The sequence below is a fragment of the Brassica napus genome, chromosome A3 (assembly GCF_020379485.1).
Source record: "Brassica napus cultivar Da-Ae chromosome A3, Da-Ae, whole genome shotgun sequence".
Taxonomy (NCBI): domain Eukaryota; kingdom Viridiplantae; phylum Streptophyta; class Magnoliopsida; order Brassicales; family Brassicaceae; genus Brassica; species Brassica napus.
The window spans coordinates 2,280,956-2,306,171 of NC_063436.1; the positions used below are offsets into that span (position 1 = coordinate 2,280,956).

General features: G+C 37.6%; 8 protein-coding genes across 10 annotated transcripts; 3 read left to right on the forward strand and 5 right to left on the reverse strand.

Annotated features, from left to right (window-relative positions):
* Positions 1-492: 492 nt before the first annotated feature.
* BNAA03G04170D lies at positions 493-1,654 on the reverse strand. The gene has a single exon (XM_013872731.3). The coding sequence runs from the start codon at positions 1,339-1,341 to the stop codon at positions 685-687; it is 657 nt and encodes a 218-aa protein (XP_013728185.1). The 5' UTR covers positions 1,342-1,654; the 3' UTR covers positions 493-684.
* A 2,877-nt stretch (positions 1,655-4,531) lies between these two features.
* Positions 4,532-6,221, forward strand: LOC106431941. Its single transcript, XM_013872783.3, has 4 exons — positions 4,532-5,238; positions 5,335-5,575; positions 5,655-5,772; positions 5,856-6,221. Exons 1-4 carry the CDS (start codon positions 4,619-4,621, stop codon positions 5,945-5,947), a joined length of 1,071 nt encoding a protein of 356 aa, XP_013728237.1. The 5' UTR covers positions 4,532-4,618; the 3' UTR covers positions 5,948-6,221.
* Positions 6,222-6,422: 201 nt separating this feature from the next.
* On the forward strand, positions 6,423-9,445 carry LOC106431940 (glucose-6-phosphate 1-dehydrogenase 2, chloroplastic). Its single transcript, XM_013872782.3, has 11 exons — positions 6,423-6,440; positions 6,534-6,748; positions 7,006-7,238; positions 7,332-7,426; positions 7,520-7,634; positions 7,715-7,920; positions 8,001-8,150; positions 8,229-8,349; positions 8,435-8,664; positions 8,738-8,938; positions 9,031-9,445. The coding sequence occupies exons 2-11, from the start codon at positions 6,553-6,555 to the stop codon at positions 9,278-9,280; spliced, it is 1,797 nt and encodes a 598-aa protein (XP_013728236.1). The 5' UTR covers positions 6,423-6,440; positions 6,534-6,552; the 3' UTR covers positions 9,281-9,445.
* Positions 9,446-9,534: 89 nt separating this feature from the next.
* Positions 9,535-11,406, reverse strand: LOC125593377 (photosynthetic NDH subunit of lumenal location 5, chloroplastic). The gene is made up of 7 exons (XM_048769907.1): positions 11,239-11,406; positions 10,958-11,161; positions 10,660-10,813; positions 10,497-10,585; positions 10,202-10,256; positions 9,955-10,040; positions 9,535-9,821 (listed from the first exon to the last, which is right to left on the reverse strand). The coding sequence occupies exons 1-7, from the start codon at positions 11,260-11,262 to the stop codon at positions 9,663-9,665; spliced, it is 771 nt and encodes a 256-aa protein (XP_048625864.1). The 5' UTR covers positions 11,263-11,406; the 3' UTR covers positions 9,535-9,662.
* Positions 11,407-11,540: 134 nt separating this feature from the next.
* Positions 11,541-14,622, reverse strand: LOC106431932 (exocyst complex component EXO70B1-like). The gene has a single exon (XM_013872773.3). The coding sequence runs from the start codon at positions 14,146-14,148 to the stop codon at positions 12,265-12,267; it is 1,884 nt and encodes a 627-aa protein (XP_013728227.2). The 5' UTR covers positions 14,149-14,622; the 3' UTR covers positions 11,541-12,264.
* Positions 14,623-15,009: 387 nt separating this feature from the next.
* On the forward strand, positions 15,010-17,435 carry LOC106431907 (serine/threonine-protein kinase PBS1-like). Of its 2 annotated transcripts, none has more exons than XM_048769906.1 (5): positions 15,010-15,277; positions 15,575-15,780; positions 15,862-16,051; positions 16,280-16,671; positions 16,868-17,435. In XM_048769906.1, the coding sequence occupies exons 1-5, from the start codon at positions 15,154-15,156 to the stop codon at positions 17,282-17,284; spliced, it is 1,329 nt and encodes a 442-aa protein (XP_048625863.1). In that variant the 5' UTR covers positions 15,010-15,153; the 3' UTR covers positions 17,285-17,435. The 2 variants fall into 2 exon arrangements, with proteins under 2 accessions (XP_048625863.1, XP_048625860.1); XM_048769903.1 differs by having other exon boundaries at positions 15,019-15,277; positions 16,271-16,671.
* An 841-nt stretch (positions 17,436-18,276) lies between these two features.
* Positions 18,277-20,349, reverse strand: LOC106431920 (bidirectional sugar transporter SWEET15). 2 transcript variants are annotated; one of them, XM_048769910.1, is made up of 7 exons: positions 20,189-20,308; positions 19,810-19,887; positions 19,665-19,701; positions 19,333-19,543; positions 19,087-19,251; positions 18,879-18,998; positions 18,277-18,796 (listed from the first exon to the last, which is right to left on the reverse strand). In XM_048769910.1, exons 4-7 carry the CDS (start codon positions 19,459-19,461, stop codon positions 18,503-18,505), a joined length of 708 nt encoding a protein of 235 aa, XP_048625867.1. In that variant the 5' UTR covers positions 19,462-19,543; positions 19,665-19,701; positions 19,810-19,887; positions 20,189-20,308; the 3' UTR covers positions 18,277-18,502. The 2 variants fall into 2 exon arrangements, with proteins under 2 accessions (XP_048625867.1, XP_013728216.1); XM_013872762.3 differs by lacking the exon at positions 19,810-19,887 and having other exon boundaries at positions 20,189-20,349.
* A 3,069-nt stretch (positions 20,350-23,418) lies between these two features.
* LOC111204417 (putative transmembrane protein At3g54730) lies at positions 23,419-24,831 on the reverse strand. The gene has a single exon (XM_022699040.2). The coding sequence runs from the start codon at positions 24,740-24,742 to the stop codon at positions 23,453-23,455; it is 1,290 nt and encodes a 429-aa protein (XP_022554761.2). The 5' UTR covers positions 24,743-24,831; the 3' UTR covers positions 23,419-23,452.
* Positions 24,832-25,216: the final 385 nt, after the last annotated feature.

The following is a 25,216-nucleotide window of genomic DNA, read 5'->3' on the forward strand; positions in this document are numbered from 1 at the left end:
TGTGTCTTGAGTAGATCACAGCACTAAATGAAGTACTTTCTAGAGTACGCATTGATGATGTCCGGGCATTAATGACGGTAAACCTAATCTAACTTATAAAGATAAGGTTAAAACATAAACATGAGGATGCTTAAATATTGGGGAAATATTGTATAAATCTATATAATATGATAGAATGAGACACTCTCATCACTATGAGGGGGATGCCTTATTCAAAAGGAAAGATATTTGTTGGCCCACCCTTCCTCTGAAACAGTCTACCTAATCCACAGACTTTGTTCCTAAGCAAACAAAAAAACATTAAAGTCGCTGTACTGCGCCTAGAGAGAGTAGAGTCTCACCACCAAACCAAATGCACAAGAAACTAAAGAGCTTTAAACTGCTAAACATTGAATCCATTAGTCCATTGCATAAACTTCTCATGTGATTTTTTTAAAACTCCATTCACAAAGACTTGAGCTATGACTTGAACATTTCAGAGTTTAGTCAACATAAAGAAAGCTAATAATGCCTGCGTGTTTTTCAACCAAGAATATCAAACATAACAACGTAGTGATTGATATACTTTAGAGACATGAAAGAAAGAAAAAATTAAAGCATAGTGATTGGATTATCTTTTTTTTTTCTTATGAAAAAACATCAGAAGAAAAAAATAAAGCATAAGTTTTGGTCTGATGGATGCTTTTACGCGTTCGGATTCCAAAGTCGCCAAAAACTGGAATTAAGCAGACCCAACACGTCCGGCAATACCTTCCTCACTAATCCCTTGTGTCCTCCTGCTGCCGGCGGAATCTCCACCGTTGATTCCTCTTCTTCAACTACAATAACCTCCTCCTCATCTCGCGGCTCTCGTTCCACCACCTCAGCTCCACTCAACCTCTCCAACGAGTCATCTGGAGTCGACACGTGGCTCTCGGACATTAACTCGACCCGACGACCCGGTTTCTCTTTCTTCTTACCTCTCTTGGACTTGCTCCTCGAAACCGAGTTTTCGCCCTGATGATTCTCAAACGCCTCGATGACTTCGTGGATGAGCTCGCGGTTCGGAGAGGAGTCCCAGCGGAGCCAGTAGCTAGTGTAGCAGTCGAAACACTCGCAGTCGAAGACGGGAGGCTTGTGGTGGTTCTTGCTGGATTTGTTCTTCTTCGTCGAGGTTCTTCCGCAGTTTCCTCTAGTGATCAAGTAAGCGAGAACCTCTCTGTCTTGGGTCGAGAGAACCGAGACTAGAACCAGAATCGTCGCTGGAAGGAGCCTCAGCACAGAGAGAGACTCATCTTCGTTGAGGTAGCGAGACGAGGAAGATGAAGGAGGAGATGGGTGAACTTTCCCTTTCTTCTTCATTTGCAATGACTGATTGTTTTTCTTGGGGGTAGACGAGAGGATGGATGAACAGTCTTTTCTCTGCCTTAAACAATTGTGAGAGCTTTGTTTATTGTTTTTTTTTAATTGTTTATTTTTTTATTCTTAAGATAAGGAGGAGGAGACAGAAAAGTATTATAGCGTTTTAATTTATTATTTATTTTGGACTCCAATTATACGGCCCACCTCACCTATCTTTTCTTCATCGACCATTACCAAGTTTTGCTTTTTTATTCTTTCGATGCTTTTGTCCTCTGTTTCGTCGCATTCTCTGGGTAGAGTTGAAAAATAAAAGAAAAATTATTACATTATGGTCTATCATGCTGTTATGCATATGAACATTGAACATAGATGTTAATAAGTTGATATATGAACCTCGAAAAAAAAGGAAAAAGATGTTGATATGGTAGTTATATAAGTTCTTTGTTTCTTACTAATAAATATGTCACTACAAAAAAAAGATAGTTTAACATCATTTATTTTTAATATTTTCATCAGTTATAAATGATACTAAAAGAATTTGTATCACTTATTTAAATGACTCTGAAAATGGTGATGCAAATAATTTGTATCATTTTATCAATAATTGATGTAAAAATATTAAATATTTACATCAATTACTATAAGTAATGTCAATATGTATCGGTTGTAAAAAAATGATTTTAATATTTATATCATTTTTCTAAAATGATTTTAGTATTAGTATCAGTAAAAATAACTGATTTCAATTATTTCTATAATTTACTAATAATTTTAAATTAATAGAAATTTTAGAAGTGATTTTAATAATTGTATAATTTAATATTATCATTTTAAAATAATTTTATTCAGTTGAGTTAGATTTATGTTAATAAGTAAATATGTCAGAAAATAAATAAATAAAAATATTTTGCAATAATAATTATTTTTCCATTTACAAATATGACGAAGAAAAAGAAGTATACAGAGAAATTTCAGAAGAAAACATGAAAGGAAAAGAAGATGAACTGACAACAAAATAACTACTAAACAACTAAAAAATTGGCAAAGAACTTCTCTTCTCGTATACTTCTTCCTCTATACTTCTCAATGCTTTTGGTCAGCCATTTTTTGGTAGAATATGTACGCTTGACCAGAGTTTGTTTTCTTCTCCTGCTTCATCAAGTCAATGGCAGATTACATAATCAAACGATATGAACTTTTTTCCAGAGATATACGATAAGATTGATAACCATGTCTCTTGTATAATCTGTAACAAATTGTAACTTCGAAAGTAAAAAACTGAATAGAACAATAAACCGACCTTTTCAGAAGTTTTCCATCAAATACTTGGGACAATTAGCATAAGAAGAAACAACATCATCATCATCATCATATAATGGGGCTTGCTAATAGGGACTCATAAGAAAGAAAAAAAGATTGATCGCTTGTTGAAATTAATCAAATAGTTCAGAACAAATAAACTGTTAAGAAAAAGTTGAAGCACTAAAGAAGGAGACGAGCCTGAAAACGAGGATCTAGATCTTAGCATAAAAGAATATGCTTTTGTAGAAAAAAACTGCTAATAGCAAACTCAATTAATATAAAAGCACAAAAGAAAATTAAATCTACAAACAAATCTTAACTACATCACGTAATCTCTTTTTTTTTAAAAGAAATTTAGACTGTTTTAGTAATATTTATAAAAGAACCATGTTTGAAATGATGCAAATGAAGTTAAAATAATATCATTTTTATCAAACTGATGTTAAAAGAAAATATGGTTATGTAAGTTTTTGTTAGCATCAATTTTTTTATTGATATAAGATTTGAATTATTTAATAAATGATGTTAACCAAAATAAATAAGTGCATCATTTATATAATTGATATAAATATATATACTAATATCAATTATGCTAAAGTGATACAAATTAATAAAAAGTACATCATTTTATTGAATTGATGCTAAATAGATTAATAATAACATCACTTACTGTAATTGATACAGAATTATGTATATTTGAATCATTTATACATAAGTAATTTAAAATAGAATCATTTAATTTTATGATACAATTTAAGTGATTTAACTTGTCTCTTTTTTTGTAGTGTGTGAACTGTGTTTGCTTTACCTTACCAAGATTCTAAAAATAATTCAGAGCTACTCCTAATGATTAGCTTGTCTTTTCAAATATTCTCTTTTATCTTTGGATGCACTTTACAGTTTTAAGATTCGGAGGGATTTGAGTTTCTTATGTCTTCCTGGGCTTCTTAGGCATAAAGGCCCAACTATCTATGGGCTTTTCAACACAAACCCATCATTTTCTGATTTCTTCACACCGCGTTGGGCCACTATTATCATTTCATCGTCTTATTGAACAAGTGCAACCATAGCCTTCTATGGGGTCCACAGCTCCTTTTTTGGGTACTTAAATTTATATTTTAAAAGCACTTGCATTATACTTTTCAAATATTAATAGTCTTTTTTCTCAGTGGTTTAAAATTTATGCCGGAAAAACTTGTCATTGTCTTAAACTATCGTGACATAAAAAGAGGATTAACCAAAAAAAATTTACATTAATAACAAAGGCATAAAGTTTTGAGTGAGCTTAAGACATCGAAAAAAAATTGAAAATGTTTAACCGGCACTGATACTCGCCTTACAACATTAAATCCGGTCCCTTACTCCTTAGGTTATTATTACACACACGCCAATGGGAAAGCAAAGATTTATCATTTTCTAGCCGTTACAAGTGAAATAAAAAACCGTTAACTTTAACGCGCGATTCATGACATTGTTCACGCCGTCCAAGACAAATCCGCACATGTGTTGCAGCTCGCCCCATCCCTGACACAACTCATACGTGTGACCTAGCTCTCTCATTGGTCAAATCCCTAACAAAAGCTGATGTGGCTAACTATAATTGGTCATCTACCAAAAAGGCTACATCATGTGTGCGCCAGCTAATAACGACAGCTAGGGGGACAAATTTAACAAATAAGGTACCGAGAAAGGATTAAAATCGAAATTTTTTATATTAAAATAAAATGACAATAATAAAAAAGGTAGGTTACTGTTTTCGAGTGGCGTGGTCCACCATAGCGCGGTCAAACCTCAGCCATTCGTCAGTCAGAGGACTTAAGTAAACCACTATGATTACGACACGTGTTACTCTCCCCTCCCGCGTTATAGTCTTAACAGATCTGACCGTTAACTCCCAACAAACGCATTTCTCTTACATCCCTTATCTAGCCGTTAAGACAAAACTCTCTCTCTCTCTCTCTCCTAATCTGTAATAATGGGAAAGCTTCTTTGCGATTCAACGGCGACATTGCAATCTCCGTCACCGACCGTCCAATGGAGAGAACCCCCGACAGCCTCCGCACCCCTCGACGACGTGGATCTCGTCGACCAATCCACCGCAGCCGCCGCCGTCGAAGCGGCCGAGAAAACCATGTCCGCCGCCGCCGCTACAACCGCGTGGGACGAGGTTTACGGTCTCGAGGAGCAGCAAAGACGGCACCTTCAGCGTCTCCACGCGATGGGCGTGCTGTGGAAGCATCCCGGGAAAGGCCAATCCTCGTCGCCGCCCGTCGTTTTCCGCCTCTCTCACGGCGGAGAGGTCTCCTCCGACGGGAACTGCCTATTCACCGCGTCGCAGAAGGCCATGGGAGCGTGCGGGATCGACGCTCGGGATCTGCGGCGGAGGACCGTGCGGAGGTTTTTGGAGGATTTCGGATCCGCGGGAGAGGTGGAGAAGGAGGCTATCGCGGAGGCGATTAGGCATATGTACTCGCCGGATCTGAAGAGTGGGTGGGGGATTCATATCGTTCAGGAGGAGAAGCTGCTCGCTAAAAAAGACGAGCGCGAGAGTCTAGATTCCGCCATTGAGGAGCTTATGCAAATCGGAATGCAAAGGTACTTCCTTTTTGTTGTTTTCTTACAGAAAACTCAGATCTGGTATCTGTTGTCGGGACGAATAAAAGCTTATGTCTTGTCTTAATGCATTTGCAGAGAAACAGCTGCAGAGTCGATCTACAGAGAGAGGTGTCTACCGGTGAACGATGGGCCTAGTTGGGCCAAGTACATGTCGATATCAGGGTCATCAGAAGACGAGCATGATATCATCACCTTGCAGTACACGGAAGACGGTTTGTTATCTGTAGATGAGAATAGACAAGGACATGCAGCTGCTTTTGGGGACGACATTGCGATTGAATGTCTCGCCACAGAGTTCAAACGAGAAATCTATGTGGTGAGTATATTGGTCTTATCAAAGTTTTTTTTGTGTTTCTAAATTATAACAAAACTAAGGTTGTGTGTAATGATGGTAGGTGCAAGCGCATGGGGCAGATGGTATGGTGGAGGAAGAGAACTGTGTGTTCTTCCTTCCTCACAAGCCGAGAAGTGAGGTCATTGAGTCTCCACTCTTCCTATTCATGAAAGGGACAGGTATAATAAGAAACACCATTTGATTCGTTGTCAGATCTGGTTTGTATTTGGTGATTAATAAAATAATCTACTCTCATTTTCAGGTTGGTGTGGTGGTGGAGCAGATCATTACGAGCCATTAATAGCAAACGCATCTCCAATGATATCTCATGAGAAAGTCGCCCTCGTTTTGTGATTTGGAGCTTCTCCAAGATCGTCTCTTTGGAGGTTTTTTTGATAGTTTTGTTGTTGTTGTTGTTGTTGGTAGAAAGAGAATCATGTTAGGGAGATTTGAATTTTGTTCAGGCTATTGGCCTGCGAGTTAAGCTTCTTCTTACCACATTTGTATTAGTGTTGAGTATTTGATTGTCAATTGTTTGTTCGTTATTGAGGGAAGAGAAGTCTCTGTCTTTTATTTTTGTAAGTGTGTTACAAACTCGCAAGTTTTCCTAAGCATTTTTTATTTGACAGTTCCCAAAAAAGAAGCGAGAGCATCTTTTCTAGAAACGTATAATATTCGGACATCTCTTGTAATGAAATGGAACAAACAAAAAGAGAAAGTAAAAGTCCACTAGTGTGGGTGTTTTGTCGAGAATTGAATATTATTTTTGTGCAGACGAGACGCCCTTCACGTTGCCATACCAATTAACAGTAGTTGGTGTGAGTGAACCTTTGGGAGATCTCAAAAGGTTCTTATTTGCAGAAATGCCCTTTCGATGTTTCTTATGTTCTTTAAATTCTCTTTAAGCCTAAATCCTCCTTATCTCTCTCTCTCTCTGTAGTAGTAGTAGTACACGTTTGATGATGGCGTCTTTGTCTTCCTCGGTCACCTCCCAATCCTATCGTTCCGGTTATTCTGCTTCTTTCTCAGTGGTTAACGGTAACAAGCATCGATCACACTCGTTCCTATCTGCTTCTCCTCAAGGACTTAAAGCTCATGAGCTCTGTGTTAGATTCCAGAGGAAGTCTTGTCGTAGTTCTGTCTTTATGCAAGATGGTTAGTTTTTTATTCTCTTCCTCCTCCTTTATTGGATTTGATCAAGCCTTTAAAACAAGCTTATTAACTGTAAATTGAATTTGTGGAAGATTGGAACTTTCAATTCTTATGTAATCATTAGGTACATAAATTGAATATGTGAAAGATTGGAACTTTCAAGTCTCATGAAATCATTTAGATGTAACTTTAAAATCTTAAAATGAAAATGTTCACATCAGTAGAAGAATTTGCTGTGACATTTATATTGGTTTTCTTAGGTGCAATAGTTACCAATTCAGATTCTACGGAGAGTAGTAAATCTTCTCTCAAGGGATTGAAAGATGAGGTGTTATCAGTTCTATCTGAAGAAGCAGCTAAGGTTGGATCAGTATCTGATGGTCAGAACCAGTCAACTGTTAGTATCACCGTCGTTGGAGCCTCTGGTGATCTTGCCAAGAAGAAGATTTTTCCAGCCCTTTTCGCTCTTTACTATGAAGACTGTCTTCCTGAGGTTGTATATCATTACCTTCTTAATAGTTTCAGCTATTTTGGTTGACTGTGTCTTTGTAGTTTGCATACTAAAGCCTAATGTTGTTTGTCACAGCACTTTACAATATATGGATACTCTAGGAGTAAGATGACAGATGTTGAACTTAGAAACATGGTCAGCAAAACTCTCACCTGCAGGATTGATAAGAGGTGAGCAGTTTTAGCTCCTTATGTTTCCATCTCTATGTTTCCTTTTTTTTAGTTTGTTGAATATTATTGAGGCTGATCATTATGTCATTTCAGGGCAAACTGTGGTGAGAAGATGGAGGAGTTTCTCAAGAGATGTTTTTACCATTCTGGTCAGTATGATTCTCAAGAACATTTTACTGAATTAGACAAGAAGCTCAAGGAACATGAGGTATGTTTGCACTGCTTACACTAGAAGACTGGAGTCTGGTTCTGTTTAGTACTTATAATCATTTCTCATTGTTTCTGCAGGCTGGAAGAATCTCAAACCGTCTCTTTTACTTGTCCATCCCTCCAAATATATTTGTAGATGCTGTGAAATGCGCAAGCTCTTCAGCTTCATCTGTCAATGGATGGACTAGAGTCATCGTAGAGAAACCTTTTGGTCGAGATTCTGAAACTTCAGCTGCTTTAACCAAATCCCTCAAGCAGTATCTGGAGGAAGATCAAATATTTAGGTAGGAGATATAAGATATTGCACTTTTAGCTTTCTTCTTGTAGTGATATGATGATTAGATTTGTGTTCTTCTTCTTACAGGATAGACCATTACCTAGGGAAGGAGCTGGTCGAGAACTTATCAGTTCTTAGATTCTCAAACCTTATATTTGAACCGTTATGGTCAAGGCAGTACATAAGGAACGTGCAGTTCATATTCTCTGAGGACTTTGGCACTGAAGGACGTGGAGGGTAAGTAAACTCATACTGTGCTATTAATATGATATTATCTCTTCTATATATTGAATTCTGTTTTTGTATTTGATTCAGGTACTTTGACCACTACGGAATCATAAGAGATATAATGCAGAATCATCTCCTTCAAATCTTAGCCCTCTTTGCCATGGAAACACCTGTTAGCTTAGACGCAGAGGATATCAGAAACGAAAAGGTTTGGCTTCTTTTTTTCTTTCTTTTAGTCTCTTTTATAAGTTGTGTTTGGTTCAAAATTATGAAAAGCATGTTTCCCATTTCAGGTTAAGGTTCTACGTTCAATGAGGCCAATTCAAATGGAAGATGTGGTGATAGGACAGTACAAGAGCCACACAAAGGGAGGAGTGACACATCCAGGCTACACCGATGATAAGACTGTACCGAAAGACAGTCTGACTCCGACGTTTGCAGCTGCTGCTCTTTTCATTGATAATGCAAGATGGGACGGTGTGCCTTTTTTAATGAAAGCTGGCAAAGCACTACACACAAGGAGGTATGTGCATATATAACTTCAAACTTGTGAACCCTTTTGCTTATTGACTCTTGACTCTTATTGATATGTACAGGGCAGAGATAAGGGTGCAGTTCAGGCATGTTCCGGGGAATTTGTATAACAGGAACACTGGTTGTGATCTTGATAAAGCTACAAATGAGCTTGTGATCCGTGTCCAACCGGATGAAGCAATATATTTGAGGATAAACAATAAGGTCCCTGGTTTAGGAATGAGATTGGATCGCAGTAACTTGAATCTTCTGTATTCCGCAAGGTTAGTGAGCTAGTTAAGAAGAAAAAAGAAAGATGAATCCTTGCTCAAGCAATAAGTGATGTTAACTTTTGAACTCTTGTTTGCTCCTCAAGGTATTCAAAGGAGATACCAGATGCATATGAGAGGCTTTTGCTGGATGCAATAGAAGGAGAAAGAAGGTTGTTCATAAGAAGTGACGAGCTTGATGCAGCTTGGTCACTATTCACTCCGTTGCTTAAAGAGATTGAAGAGAATAAGAGAATCCCTGAGTACTATCCTTATGGGAGTCGTGGTCCAGTTGGTGCTCATTATCTAGCTGCTAAGCACAAGGTTCAATGGGGTGACATGAGTCTTGACCAGTAAAAGAGTCACATCAAAAGACTTTTGTGTTGTCATTTACATTTGGTATAGATTTATGTAGAAATCAAGCTTTTTTTACGTCTCTTTGTCTTGCAACTTTGCCTTCTAAGGATTGGGCAGTTGGCTCTGTACCATTAATAATAGCAGCATGAAGCTCTGTTTGATTCATTTGTTTCTTCTGTAGCCTCTGCGAGTGCTACTGTTTGCTTCATTAGCAAAACCTAAGTAGCTACACCTCTCAAGTGATCACAAAGCAGGAACTGAAATTGATATTATTATAAAGGGACTTGTATCCATTTCACAAAAGAAAGCGTGTAAAAATTGCAAACGCATAATACAACTCAATCTCATTGTCACAAGGTTTTGGGGTTTTGGATGTTGTTACTTAAGCTTCAGACATTGGAAGTTGACCACAGTCTGCAATGACCACTTTCTTTCTGGGACGGTCTCCTCTGTCTGTCTCTTGTTCCTCTATCAGCCTCACCACATCCATTCCTTCTATAACTTGCCCGAACACCACATGCCTCCCGTCCAACCATGACGTCTGTTCATATTAATTTGATACATGAGCAACAAAAACTTGGCTGGTTCTTCATTTCAATGTATATCTAGTGTTATCTCTAGGTAGTATAATTGAGTTCTATATGGTAAAAATGGAGGATATTTGTAAGTTTTACCTTAACAGTGCAGATGAAGAACTGACTTCCATTTGTATTAGGGCCAGCATTAGCCATACTCACAACTCCTGGTCCGACATGGGATACTGCAGGTGTATATTTCACATCATTACTTTCTTGAAATTTATAAAATGGAAGGTATGTGTTATATACTCATGTCAATAAAAATAGAATACGGAAAATGCATCACAACTGACAAGTTTCGATTGATGGAGTGCACAAGAGATAAGGATAGACATAGACTTACAATTGAAATTCTCATCCTTGAATGTCCGGCCATATACACTTTTGCCTCCAGTTCCCTGCTCAACAATTAGACTTCTATATCATTATAATGGAACTCTGCTGGCAGTTACTAGAAGAACCTTACAGTAGTAACTCAGATCAAGACTGAAATCTACATTCTAGCTATTGTTTATAACAAGATAGGGAGTGGCAGCATTCAAGGCAGTAATGTGAAGATTGATTCCTTTTAAAAAAATCAACCAAATAGATAGACAGAAACATAACTAGAGAAGCATGGATTGAGTCAGAAAACGCACATTGCCCTTGTCAAAGTCTCCGCCCTGAATCATGAAATCTCTGATGACACGGTGGAAAGTTGAACCCTTGTAACCAAAACCCTTCTCACCTGATTGAGCAAAGATGATCAAACCTTGCCAACACTGACTATAAAAACCACAACTAGCACAATAAGGAACATACCTGTGCAAAGAGCACGGAAGTTCTCAACAGTTTGGGGAACATCATCACCAAACAAACCAATACCAATCCTCCCAGCTAATTTCCCAACTGGGTTCCCAACACTTATATCGAAATACACCTTATGCGTTATCTTCGATTGTGGCTCTGCTAAAGGCTGTAAATACATACCAAAAAACCAAGAAATCAACTTTTCGCAAATCTAGTGAGAACCCTAGAGTAATAAGCTCAAATTCAACTCAAAGCCAGTCTCTTTCTAATCAAATGACTCAATCCTACATGCACATTTCTAAACAACAACCTCAGCACTGGACTGAACCGATAAGCAGCGGCGGTTCCTTTTGGTGGAAGATGTACGGAGGAGGAGCGATGAGGCAGTTAAAGACGGAAACTTGATGGAGTGGAAGGTAGACTTGGTGCTCAATCGGTAAGTGGTGGAAGAGGGAGCGGAGGTGTTGATCGGAGAGAGTCTTCGGGGAGCAGCTGAGAACGACCTCGGATTTGACTAAGAAGAGAGCATAAGAGTGATAAGTAACGCAAAAAAAAAAAAACAGGAAAAAAAAGGAAAAAAGGGAAACGCACCAGAGTCATCGAGAATGCCGCCATGAGAGCTCAGTCTTCTTGGTAGGTGCTGATGAGTCTGTACGAAGGAAGGAAGGAGAAATCAATCTGTTAATAAATATTATTGTCCACATAAATCACAGTTGGGCCATCGCCTGATGACGTGGACTCTAATCATGAGTGGCCCAGTCCTACCCCAAAAGGCAAAACCGCAAAAGCCTCTTGATTATTAAATACTACAATAAAATTCAATTTTGGTGCCTTGTCGAGACGATTTTTACATGGTGTGCCAGTTTTGCTCCAAATACTTGGCTCTGTAAGAAAATTTAGTTATACAAATCTAAAAATTAGTTATACAAATGTAAGTATTATTTTATCCCAACAGGTTAAAGATCCAAAATCCTCAATTATTATTTTTTATGTGTTTTCTTTTTCTTTTCATTTTTGGAATAATGCTAATTATCAATACCCTTGTCTTGGTTGACAAAATGGTTTGTTTGGTTTCTTGGATCCAAGTCTGCAAATTTGCTTTGCCATTGGAAGATTTGAAATTCTGCTAAATCCAAATTTGTATACATATCTTGCCTCTATATACAATCTCTATAGTCTTGCCTGTGGCTTCGGCAAAGCCAAATTTCTACAACATCACTAAAACATCGTTATATGTAATTGCTATAAGGATACATATTACATATCTTCAGAACAGTATACCACAAGATCAACTTATCAAGAATCAAAATCAAACATACTTGAATATTTTGAAGATACTTTCGTGCCTTAACCCTTATTAGATAATTCATAATTCTAACATTTTTCGGTCACAGGCTCACAGCCTGTTAAAACAAGAATTTAAATCATAAGATGTTACCGATACAAAAAAAAACCCAATTTTGAATAAGAAAAAACAATACGTAAAACAAAAAGTTTCCATGGTAGTCTCAGATCAAGAACGGTTCTATAAACATAATCGAAATGAAAAATAATCATAGAAGAAAATAAGAAGAAGCAAAAGGAACCAGATCATATGTCACACACTCATAGTTTTTTTCAAGTCCTCTTACGTGCCATAGAAGGTGGATTCCCATCAAACAAGTCATCAATATAAGTCTCAATATCTTCAGGCTGATACTTAACATACTTATCCGAATGCCTCCCTGAATCAATATGCTGCTTATACCTCCCAAAGAAAGACCTATAAGCCGGAATCACCAACGCCGCGATCGAAACCCTTAGCTCCGATTGCATCTGCTCATCACTCACAATCCAAGTACTCTGCGTCTTGTGAATCTCATCAAACATAGCATTGAACACCTTGAACCTCTCTTTCAAAACCGGCTTCGACACTTTCCCGTTCACCTGTATCCCTTCTTGGTTCATACATTGCAACACTTTCCCCCAAGTCTCTCTCTGGTAGCTCTTGTGGTACTGTCTAAGCTCCGTTGATCTCTTCCTCGTCCACGCTTGTCCCATCAAGTCCCTAATCTCTGTCGACCCTTTGATCTTTTGTAGAATGTATCTCCCGTTGTTCATTAGGAATATGGATCTCAGTGCTGGATCTCTGTATAGTCTTGATTTGACTTCAAGATTTGCATCAAGATGTTCCATCACTTTTATCATTTGTCTACCAAAGGCTGAGACTTTGTACTCCTCGTCGTCTTCTCTTTGGTTTCGTCTTGTCTCTTGTTCGGGTTCTGTTTGGAACACTTGGTCTAAAGTGTCTTTGTACTCGCACGCGTACTTGAGGTAGTTCATGGTGTAGCGAGTCAACGGGTGGACAGCTCCGCTAGGGACAGCTGTCCTCCCCTGATCGGTCTTGATCGAGTTCTCAAGCTCTCCGAATATAGTCACCGCCGCTTCTCCTAGCCTCGTCTGAGCCAGCTTAATCTCCTCGATCAGATCCGAGTCAGACTGCTCAACGGCTGGGACCAAGTCTCTCAGCGTTTCGTACATGTCAAGGAACTTGAAAAGCTTCTCGGAGGACCGTTTCGTGAGCACCACGGCACCCGAGAAATCAAGAAACCGGATCGTCACGGCGGAGACGAGCCCCGTGAAGAGGCGTTTGCGAGTCGCGGCGTGGTCTTCCGAGGAGAACACGGCGGTGCAGAGAGAAAGCTCGCCGGGGAAAAGCACGGTGGAGCAGCGGCGGACGATGGAGATCCAGCTGGCGATCTCTCCCTCGAGAGACTCCCAGGGGATCCTCTGCACGTCCTCCACGTTGATCCCTTCGAACCCCACCTCGCTGAGCTCCTCCTTGAACGCGTGGCGCCTCGACATCTCGTACGACATGCAGCACTCCGCTTCGTAGCCGGCGGAGATCATGGCTCCGGCGATCTTCTTAAGGGTGGAGATCGATTCCGGTGGAAAGTCCGGGAACGTTTCTTCCTCCTGCAAGACGCATCGGTCCGATTCGACGTGAGTCGAATCGGACGACACGTCAGCGTTTTTGTTGTTTTTATTCTTTTCTCTTGAACGATCGAGGAGGTGACGAAACTCTTCGTCGAGGAGGGACGCTGCACGGTTCTGAACCGAACTCGCCCGGTTTAGCCACGAGGAAACCGGGGTTGAATCGAGCCGGAGCTCTCTCAATGTCAGAACCGATTTTGAAATCCGGTTAACGGCGAGGATGAATGCAGAGTCCTCTGCTTCGTCACGCCCCAGACCGGAGGATTCCATCTTGGAGACCAAGGAATCGACCGTCTCCGGGAATGGCTCCACCGATGGAGGAATCTCTTTTAACGGATCCGTGGAGGAGGAGAGGGATTGAATGAAATCGTCGACGGCTTCCATCACCTGGGTGAGGCTGAGCTGGGAAGATGAGTCTGATTTGGGAGTCTCCGTCGCCAATTGTTGTTCCGATTCATCGGAATGATCGTCGGATTTGTAGTGATCAAGAGTTTCGGATTCCATTGCGTGGTTTTCAGGTTTCTCCATTTTCGCCGGGAAAAATTACAAAACCTATCTAATTGAATTTTCTGTCTTTTTTTTTCTTCGTGTTCTGTCTTTTTTTCCTTCTCTTTTTTTAGTTATGTATTTTTACTTTAATTTCTGAGGTTCTTTTTTTTTTGGTAGGGATCTATTGTCCGTTGACCGAGCGGGAGAATGATTATGCGTCTCACGATCTCTCTTTTTTATATTTTGTTTTTGTACTTTTTGTCAATATGACCAAACTTAAGGTTTTCATTTTCAATGCTGGGATTGAGCAATTTTTAGTTTAAAATTTGGGCTAATTATTTATTATATTTTAATTGAAAAGTAAAGTGTAATTCAGGGCCGGGCCTTGCTCTCATATAACTTGAAAATGAGGCCCATGTTTTCTAATTTTAGCCAATTATCTTTGAACTTCCAAATCCCATTGCCAGGACATGACTACCGGATAGTGGTATGGTATCACAAAAGTGGACTCAATCCTCAACAGGTTATAGAACCAATTATCAGTTATAGTTTTAACCATTTTTCTTGCCATGCCAAATATTACAACACGAATCCTTCAAATAGATATATATACATTCCACCGGTTTTGCTATTTGCTTGTAACATATTATTTGCTATTTTTTTTTATAACTAGTAGCAATGAAATCGATTTTTAAAAAAATGTCGGTGATAGTGATACAAAAAAAGTATGAATCACACTTAAAAAGTTGACCAAAAATAAAAACGCAATTCTGCTTTATCACAGTGGATTAAAAAAAGAAGAAACAAATCTGAAAATTATCTTGTCTTGACCCAGACAAATCATTGTAATAGAAAATTAAATATTTGCAGAAATAAGTTTTTCTTTTTTTGTTGAACTAAAAAGGAAGTTTTGTTTCCTTGAATGGAAAATTATCTCCGTCAACAAGAAAAAAGTTTCTGGCTTTTTCGTTCTTGTTCAAAGGGACTTTGCAAGTTTTTGATTACTATCCTTCATCCCTTGTGGAAATTTTTGAGTAGAAGGAGATGGGTTGTTTCTCGTGTTTCAATTCGAGTGAAGATGAGAAGCTGAACCCAGTTGAGGAATCATCCAAGCCTCAGAAACAATCACAACCGACAGTATCCAATAACATTTCTAGACTTCCTTCAGGTTTCTCTCATCTCTTTTACTCGTGTTACTTATCTTCAGTTTCACTTGTTTTGATCTGATTGGGAAGTCCCAAGTTCGTCCTCAGTGTAAAGTTTCTAGCATTGTGGAGAAAGATAAAGATCACATGATCCTACTGCATCAATATCAGAATCTTACATTTGTTTGTCTCCCTGAAGGCATTGATATTAGTTAAATACAAGGTTTATGCTTTTAGGGTGGTTTGGTTTTGGAGTTTAGGTTCGGTGAGTGTGGATGAATGCGTTTTGGTGAACTGAATTGGTCTTAGTGATGTTTCAGGTGGGGAGAAGAAGCTTAGCTCAAAGAGCAATGTAAGGTCAAAAAGAGAGCTACTTCTTCCGAGAGATGAGCTTGAGCAAATTGCTGCTCATACATTTGCTTTCCGTGACCTCGTTGCTGCAACTATGGACTTTCATCCCGACACTTTCTTAGGCGAAGGTGGTTTCGGATGTGTCTACAAAGGAAGGCTTGAAACCACCGGTCAGGTACAGTTCTACATTTATGTTAGACTTACAGATGAGTTGGTTAGCTTGATGACATTGCAATTTTTCATTCATCTATGTCAGGTTGTTGCTGTTAAGCAATTGGATAGGAATGGTTTACAAGGTAACAGAGAGTTTCTGGTAGAAGTTCTTATGCTCAGCCTTCTTCATCATCCCAACTTAGTCAACCTTATTGGTTACTGTGCTGATGGAGATCAACGCCTCTTGGTCTATGAGTTTATGCCCTTAGGATCATTGGAAGATCACCTCCACGGTAATTAAATCTCCTGTATTTTTTTCCTAATCTTTAGATTGGAACGCAGATAAGGAGGCATTACCGTGGAGGTGATCATTGGAAGATCACCTCCACGATCAAGGAGGCATTACCGTGGAGGTGATCATTGGAAGATCACCTCCACGGTAATGCCTCCTTGATCAACGCAGCTATCTTCATTCTCATGTTCCAATCTAATGCCTCCTTATCTGGTGGAAGATTTGGCAGATCTTCCACCAGATAAGGAGGCATTAGATTGGAACATGAGAATGAAGATAGCTGCTGGTGCGGCTAAAGGTTTGGAGTTTCTACATGATAAAGCAAACCCTCCGGTTATCTATAGAGATTTCAAGTCATCAAACATTCTACTGGCCGAAGGTTTCCACCCAAAGCTTTCTGATTTTGGACTTGCTAAACTCGGACCAACAGGAGACAAGTCTCATGTCTCCACTAGAGTCATGGGAACCTATGGATACTGTGCTCCAGAGTACGCGATGACCGGACAGCTGACAGTTAAATCAGATGTCTACAGTTTCGGTGTGGTGTTTCTGGAGCTCATTACTGGTAGAAAAGCAATAGACAGTGAGATGCCTCATGGAGAACAGAACCTAGTGGCTTGGGTAAATAACTTCATCATCATCAACTTACTTTTACATTCTTTTTCTTAGAGAATAACATGAGGTTCGGGCCGAAGCCCATAGTCCTCCAGGCCCGAAACCATCTAATATTAATATTAGTTTCGTCCTAGCGGTCCACTCGAACCTATGGTTACATTTATTCAGTTTCTTATTCTGTTATTTTTTGGGGTTTTGACAGGCTCGTCCAATGTTCAACGACAGGAGAAGGTTTATAAAACTGGCGGATCCTAAGTTAAAGGGGAGGTTTCCAACACGAGCACTGTATCAAGCATTATCTGTGGCTTCAATGTGCATCCAAGAGGAGGCGGCTACACGTCCTCCTATAGCAGATTTGGTAACTGCAATCTCATATCTTGCAAACCAAGCTTATGATCCAAACAAGAATGATAGAGGGGGAAGGAACGATGGAGGTGGCAAGTTTGATCTAGCAGGTTCGGAGAAGGAAGATTCACCGAGAGAGACGGCTAGGATATTGAACCGAGACATTGATAGGAAGCGTGCGGTTGCAGATGCTAAAATGTGGGGAGAGAGTTCGAGGGAGAAGCGAAGACAGAGTGAGAAACGAACTTCAGAGAGCAACAGTACCACCGGTTAGGGTTTTGATACTTTTTTGGTCTTATTTATTTTGAAACATAGAAAGAAAAAAACATTGTGACAAAGAGTTGACGATGTACATTATATATGTGATGTTGCAACATGGGCCAAAGTGGGACTCTAATTTTTAATAAAAAAGCTCTAATTGAAGATTCTGGAGAGTTGATGATGTTTATGTGACTTTGTGTAGAGTCTTTTCTAGTTTTGTGATGTGTCACATGTGGCAATTTTTGACGTGTGATCAATGATAGAAATTAGAATTGCAAAGATCCAAGAATCAAGATTAGTGTTTAGATAGACCTTTTTTCTTCTGAGCGTTATGTGGTGTGGCTAATGTCCACCGTCGCTTAGTTTTGGACAACGTGGGTCACATGCCCTCGCATTCTGACAATAATTTTAAGGATAGGCGATTGAGATTGTGAGAGTATGGTTGGTCTTATCAAAATTTATGTCGGGGCTTTTTTTTAACCTTTGACAGTGTCCTCTCTCTTGAAAAGGATTTTTCTTATCCAACTTTTGTTTTTTTTTTCTCAGTGAATCACGTTCTATTACCTCTAAATACTCAAAATTCTTATATGTTTGGATTTTTAGAAAGATTTATTTTATAAAAAAAGGTAAAGTGACTTAACTAGTAAAATCTTGTATATGATTCTTTTATATTTGTAGATTACGAACTACGGAGATTAATCTATAGTTATAACTTGTCATAAACCGCAACCATTCATTTGTTCTTTAACAATTTTTGTTATATTATCGGATTATGTCGTTAGTCCAAAACATAACTTGATTAACAAATATTCGATCATGCTACTCTCTTTTTTTTTTGCAAATAAATGAGTCACTTACTAATGGGATATTAATAAATGACCCAAAATCATCACTTTGTTTTCTCAAAATCATGGGATAGTATGTCGTCATTCGTCAACGGTCTTGTAATTGGTTTAGTTACTAACTGACGATGATATCTTTAAGACAAATGTAATCATCAAAAACTGGGACAAACGGCTTATTAGTAGAAGTAATCTAGCTACTGCGGTTTATTACATCAAATTCTGTAAGAGCACTATAATTTCAACTTACGAAACAAAAATAAATAAAAACAAACAACTGATATGTTTACCAAAAAAAAACAAACCACCGATACAATTTTTTTATTTGGCCGGCCAACAAGACAAGAATGAGAGAGATATATTTTTTTTTCTTCTGACATATCAACACTTCAAATATATTCAAAACGGGCCACAGTCCCCACGTGGCACTTTCCATCTTCAATTGATGGCTCCTTCTGTTTGGATGGATCTTCATGATGAACGGTTTCAGAGAGTGGGTCCACCGTGATGTCAACTGGGTGCACTTCCGACACACCTAACTGACTCATTACGACAATAGTCTTAAGTTGTTGTTCTGACGAATTTATCTTTTTCTCGGTATCTATTTTCACCCCTGAGTTTCTGTAAATTCCGTACAAAACCATTTGTAACATCCCCAGTATGAATCCCACCACGTTTGGAATCTACAAAATCATTATTAAAACGAAATCTCAGAAACCTTTTTTAACCAAGAAAATATGAAACTGTATGGAAATAAATGCTTACAGCTATGCATATGTCGTGGAGGAATGCGCCATAAGCAAACCACATAACGGCGCTTATGGTGAGGAAGAAAGAGAGGGTGAAGGGCATGAACTCTACACTCTTTGTCTTTATCACACGAGCCTTTTCACAAGAAAAACATTTCAAGATTATTTTACCCCAAAGCTCTAATATATTTTGAATTAAGTTTGTGAATAAAATGCTTAGTTACCACAATCATTAGAGGGGCAGCGAAAACAGAAACAGAAATGGAAACACAAATCCAGCCGATAACAGAGACTTGGAGGCTAGGACTTCTAACCGCAAAATGGGTTATCATTAGAATTAACGAGAAGAAAGCAACATTTATCGTGAAGAACAACTTCATAGCCGCGATCTGCAACGCATCAGAGATAGTTCAAAGCCATGATTCATTATTATTTATTATCCATGTTTAGCTACATATTAAGAAAATTACCCGTTTGTCCCTGGTGGCATAAGCAAAAAACAAGGCGATATATATAGTCTCCACGATACAGCCAAAAGAGTTGATGGTAATCAGGAGAAAAGCGTCTTGCTTAATCAATGCGTAATAGAGCCATAGCATGCAGCTAAATAGCGACACTTGGTACGGTAGTGACTGGAAACTTTCCGTCGATTTATTCTTGTATATTCTATAAAACGTTGGCCTGCAGAAATTCACAACAAAAATCAGAGAAACATTTTCGTTGCTAATCATTCTCAAATAATTATTTTATTACATAACCAATCTCGATAGTATAATAGTATACAGAATTGGTATGTACTTACAACGGAGCGAGGAATACACAGAAGGATATTGCGTTTCCTGTAATTTCGTGAAATATAACCAACAAAAAGAAATTAATGAGTTGATTGTAGACATAAAAGACTTCAACGGGGAGTTGAATTGCTACATTAACCTCAATACACGTACCGAGTATATATGGACAATATTGCGTGACGATTTCAATTTGTAAAGCTTTCCAAACGGGTAATTTTCATTTTTGGGTAGCTTGGGATTTAAATACAGGATTAGGAGATCATTAATGATTCCAAATGATGAACCAAAACTAGAAACAAAGTAAGAAATATATGTACATATATAAGTAGGTGGTTCATGAATGATAAACTTCCCATCAGTTAAATTTGGTTTCTTAATTAGTACCTTTCTGTTTAATTCACGTCTACTAATACAGGGGAACCTTACACATTATTGTTGCTACTGCAAGTTCTTTATTATATAGAGAGCAAAAAGAGAATAGCTGAGGAACAAACTAGCATTTAGCTTTGTGGATGTATCATTAAAACGTTACCTAAGATGCCGAAGATGATAGCGAGCAAATGGTGATTGATCATGACGCCCATTTTTTTTTTAAGAGTCTCAGTTTTTTTGAAACCCTAAAAGCTTTTCTTCTATCCCTCTCACTCTTTCCTTGTCTCTCTCTAAGATGTTTCTTTTTATTTCATGTAGGAAACTAATGAGTCTCAGGTGGTTTATATATACCTCTAAATTACTATTCATGTAGTCAAAATATTTTGATTTTAATTTTTGAGTTATTTGAAGCGTGTGACGTGTAGAGTATAATAAAATAATAATAAGAATCGAAAAGGCAAACGAACTCAGACTGGTTGCATGACAAGTGGAAAAATTAGTAGGAAGCGTTGCATTTTCTCATTCACTAAACTCTGGTCCTTTTCTTCCCCACTCGCATCTCACATGCAAATCTACACAATTTTATTTCCTTCACGGCTTCTTCTTTAATTAACTTTCAAAAATCAGATTACCATAGTAAGTTTGCACTTTACAGTTTATAGACCATACATGAATATCACGGTGACCAAAAGTCTACCCAACTTCGACCAACATAGTGGAAATCATCACTAGATTACAATGCAATGCGAATATTTTCTTCTCATCTTTCTTTTCTAACTCACATATGATTTGATTTGGACGATATAAAATATCCCACCTCACTATTTGATGAAATTAATATATTAAATATAGACCTAACTTACCATAATATAGGATTGAAGGCTTCATCATTGGCTATGTTTTTCAAAATTGTTTATTGTGAATTTAAGTGTTGAGCAAATCTTTTACATAATTCAAAAAAATATATACTCCTAACATAATTGCACACACATTTTTTTTCTTCTAAAATCGCATTAATTAAAAGATAAAATGACTGAAACTACTCCAAATTCAATGTTTTTAATTACTCTAACTCTACTTTATAAATACAAAATTATAAAATTTAATAACTAAACTGAAATGTAAAATGAAATATATTTTCAACTTTTTAAACTAATGCTATTTTGTAAGAAAAAAAAATCTTAAGTGCTATTTTAAATAAAAATGTATTTTAGTACTATTTTAACGTATATTTCTCTTATTATTATTTTATAGGTATTCTCTTTGTTGTCCAAAAATTATGCATTTTCTTTATATAAATAGATGACGTAAATGAAACGTTTAAAATGAATTAGAATTTGACAATTGTAAAGAAGTCTAGGTGAAATTGATCATCAAAGAACAAAAATATCTAAAAGTTGTAGATGGTGACTAGGTTAAACCAATGCAATTTATAGGTGAAAGCATCTACGCTCAGATAATAGACGCCGTTTTCTTTAACATTATGGTATTTTCAATGATTAGTTAAAGTTGAAAAAAAAGAAAAAAATTCCATTTGCATTTTCTGATCATAATTGTTTAGAAGAACACGTTTGTAAGCCTTGTACACAAAGAAATCGATAAATCATGCATGTTTTAGGCACAAATCTATGCGTCAAAAGAAGCGTCGCGCGTGAGAACAATTAATTAAGTTGATAAACGAAAAATGATGTGTTATGCAGAGGCGTAATTAATACTAATTGCATGAAAATGAAATTCTTGTGCATATCATGTGACGTCTCCAAGCGTTTCTTTATAGTTTGTAGACACCCTAGAGAGCTATAGACCACGTCATCATATGCTGGCTGGACACTTCTCCCTCACTGTGCTTTCGTGTCTTGGGTATATTTTCTTTCTTTTTTTTGTTAAAGGTCTTGGGTATATTTTCTGTTTCTGCAAATTTTCTCCTTTTTAATTCACATTTTCAGGACTCCGTTGTTTTTTATATTGAACTTAATTTAAACCGAGTAAACACTGAGTCTTTTTGGTTGATGACATTTGATTTTAAGCGTACTTAAAAACAAATTTCAAATAAGGATGCATGTATTTTAATCAAAAAAATAAGGATGCATGTATCTATCACTTTTGGTAACTGTCTAGCGTAGTAAGATATCCACCAGTAGTGAGAAACAGGTTGAATATACATCTTCTTCTTTCGTTAGTTTCAGTAATACGGGGGGTGATTGGTAGTTGCTGTAGGTGCTGTCCACAGCCCTATTTATTTCCACAGCACCAAATTCAGAGCAATCAAGTTTTAAATTTTTTTTTGAAACCACAGCTCTTAAAATATCCTACAGCTGTACAAGTGCTCTGCAGAGCTAAATATCCAAAGCAATTTTTTAGTGCTTCAATAAAATTCTACAGCAATAAAATCTAAAGGCACAGCAAAAAGTCTACAGATTTTTTTCTACAGCAAAATATTTAAAGCTACAGCCATTACCAATCGGACCCATGATAAAAGGAATCAGATTTTCTGTTTTTTCTTTTTTTGACTGAAGGAAAAAAATTATTTCGGAAAAAATAAAGAAAATGCAAAACAGTTCTCCTTTTTCAAGGAAATGTAGGTATTTTCTTTAACTTCTAAAGTTACAACCAACAAATAAGCAAATGACGGTAAAACTCCCATATTTTTTTTAATGCTAAAAGAAAGGTAAAACTCCTATATACTTGCAATTTATGAGCTGTAGAATAAATATACAACTACAACAGATAAAATTTTATAACACAAAATTTAGAACTAAATCTCAATCAATCACCCCCTAAAGAAATAGACACGAGACGAGTGACATGGTAGGCGAATGATAACAACGATCATCGGTTTTGTTAAATCATTCTTGTTCTCATTTTTTCTTTTTTTTGTCATCATTATCATTCGTTTTACACCCAAAAAAAAAAATCATTATCATTCGCTCTTTGTTCTCCCTCTCTCTATATCTCTATTTTTTTTGGTCGTGAATTTACTAAAATATGAGAGGTGCCACTTTTGTGGTTCTCCTCCACCTTAGTTTTTCCATCACTTGTTTAATATGTTTATTGAAACATTTTTCTAGTTTATCTTACTTTTTTTTTATTGATTGGTACCTAATATGTTTTTGGTTCACGTACGTTCTCGTGCTGTATTTGCATGCATTTTTTCAATCACATTCCCAGCCCCTAACTTCTCTATGTATTGTCTATTTTCATACGATCATGTATACCTACAGATAATCGCGAACGTTCAATTACATAAAAGAAAAAGAAATTATAAATGACATCTATTATTTTCACTGACATGTATTATTTCATTCAATAATATAGATTTATCCCAAACCGATTGTGTTTATTTTTCATTTTTATTTATATATGCGAATTTTTATGTACAGTATATCTTTTTTTTTTTGTCAACCATTTCTTTCATTCAATTAACTTAAACCACAGTATTTTTAATATTCATACATTCAAGATTAGCCTTTGCCAGAAAAACAGCCTGAACATTATTAAAACAAGGAAAGCAACTAAAAGATAGAGGATTGAAGAGAGTAGCAAGGCTTCTAACGTCATGGAGAACACCTGCGATCTCGTTCAAAACAGACCCTAAGCGCAGGGTAAATATGAAGACTTGAGAGTCTGAGAATAAATGAAAACTAAGGAGGATTAATTCCTTAGCCTTGAGGAGAGCTGAGCGTAGCTTCAAAGCTTCAACCATGAGTGCAGAACCCACCAACGCTTGAAAAACTACCTTTGCATCTTGGCAGTTCCAGACAATTTCACAAATGAGAGACATTAAAGTCTCAAGGGGCATCACGGTTAGAAGGTCAGCAGCATCAAAGATTGCTGAAAGGCAAGCAATTGAAGGCATAGTTTCTGCATCTGACAGAACCATCTTCGACACACTATCCCTTGTACCAACACCATTCAAGGCAGGTGAAAGTTTTGGAAAGAGACCACCCGAAACAGCTACAAACTCAGAACCGACGAAGCCTTGCTTTAAGAAGTCTGAAGGCTGTGAAGAGGACCACTGCCGACTGAGTAAACCTGAAATAAATGAAACCAAAACCACAAAGGAAAAGGTCCAAATAACCTCACACTGAGGTAAGAGACTGGTACACCACAGTGTAATATCCTCATACTGAGGTAAATAGAGTTTCATAATGAAACTCACAGAGCCTACAATATCCTCAAACTGAGGTAAAAAGAGCTTCAAAACGAGCACAACATCCTCAAACTGAGGTAAAAATAGCTTCAAAGAGAGCACAACATCCTCATTCCAAGGTAAAAGGAGACTCTTATTGAAATAACTAAAACCTAACAAAAGGCAAGGTTCCAAGATAAGTGATTTACTCCAATAGACTGAGGAACCCAAACCTTGTGAACGCTTGATGCAAGGAGCGAAGGGTCCAGCCAAAGGTAACCATGGGTTCTCCCCGAGAATAGGACACGATAGAGAACTGCACAAAGCAGTAGATAGTTGAACACCAGAAGACACAAGAGCTGAATCGTCAAAGCTAGAACGAGATCTTCGAGAGGAGGCTGAAGCTTCAAAGATGTAAGGTCGACATAGAGGAAGGAACGAATCTGATGGCTCAGGAGGGTCTGGAGGTTCTGGAGGTGGAGCCACAGAAAGTAGATCTGAGAACCAAGTGAATAGCGGATCTGGATCTGGATCGGGAACAGAAATCGTCGAGGCTGAAAACCGAGGAAGCACCACTGTAGCCATGGCAGAAAGAAAGAGGAGGAAGGAAGAAGAAGATTCTCGTCGGTAGACGTGAGGTCACGCCGACGGCGGAGACAGTCTTGTACAGTATATCTTACTATAAAAAAGAAGACGCGTTCCATCATCGTGTAACACGTGACATAAATATAAATCACAGAATTTCTGACATCTCAATTAACTAGAATTTTCATATATCAGTGAGTCAGTGACTGTTATTTTCATATCTATTTTAAATCTCCAAACATTAAGTTTACATTATGTTATTAGTTTTGCAATGTATATCCATCGGGGTTTTTAATGGAAAATAGAAACCGAAGAACTTCACAAAAACAATAGAAATTCTAGGCTGGATTTTTGCTTACTTGACCCAAATAAATAAATAAAAAGCAAAAAAACAAAAAAAATACCATCGGCTGATCAGACCTCAATAATTCAATTAACCTAGGTGACCCACGTTAATAAATGATGTATGCGTAT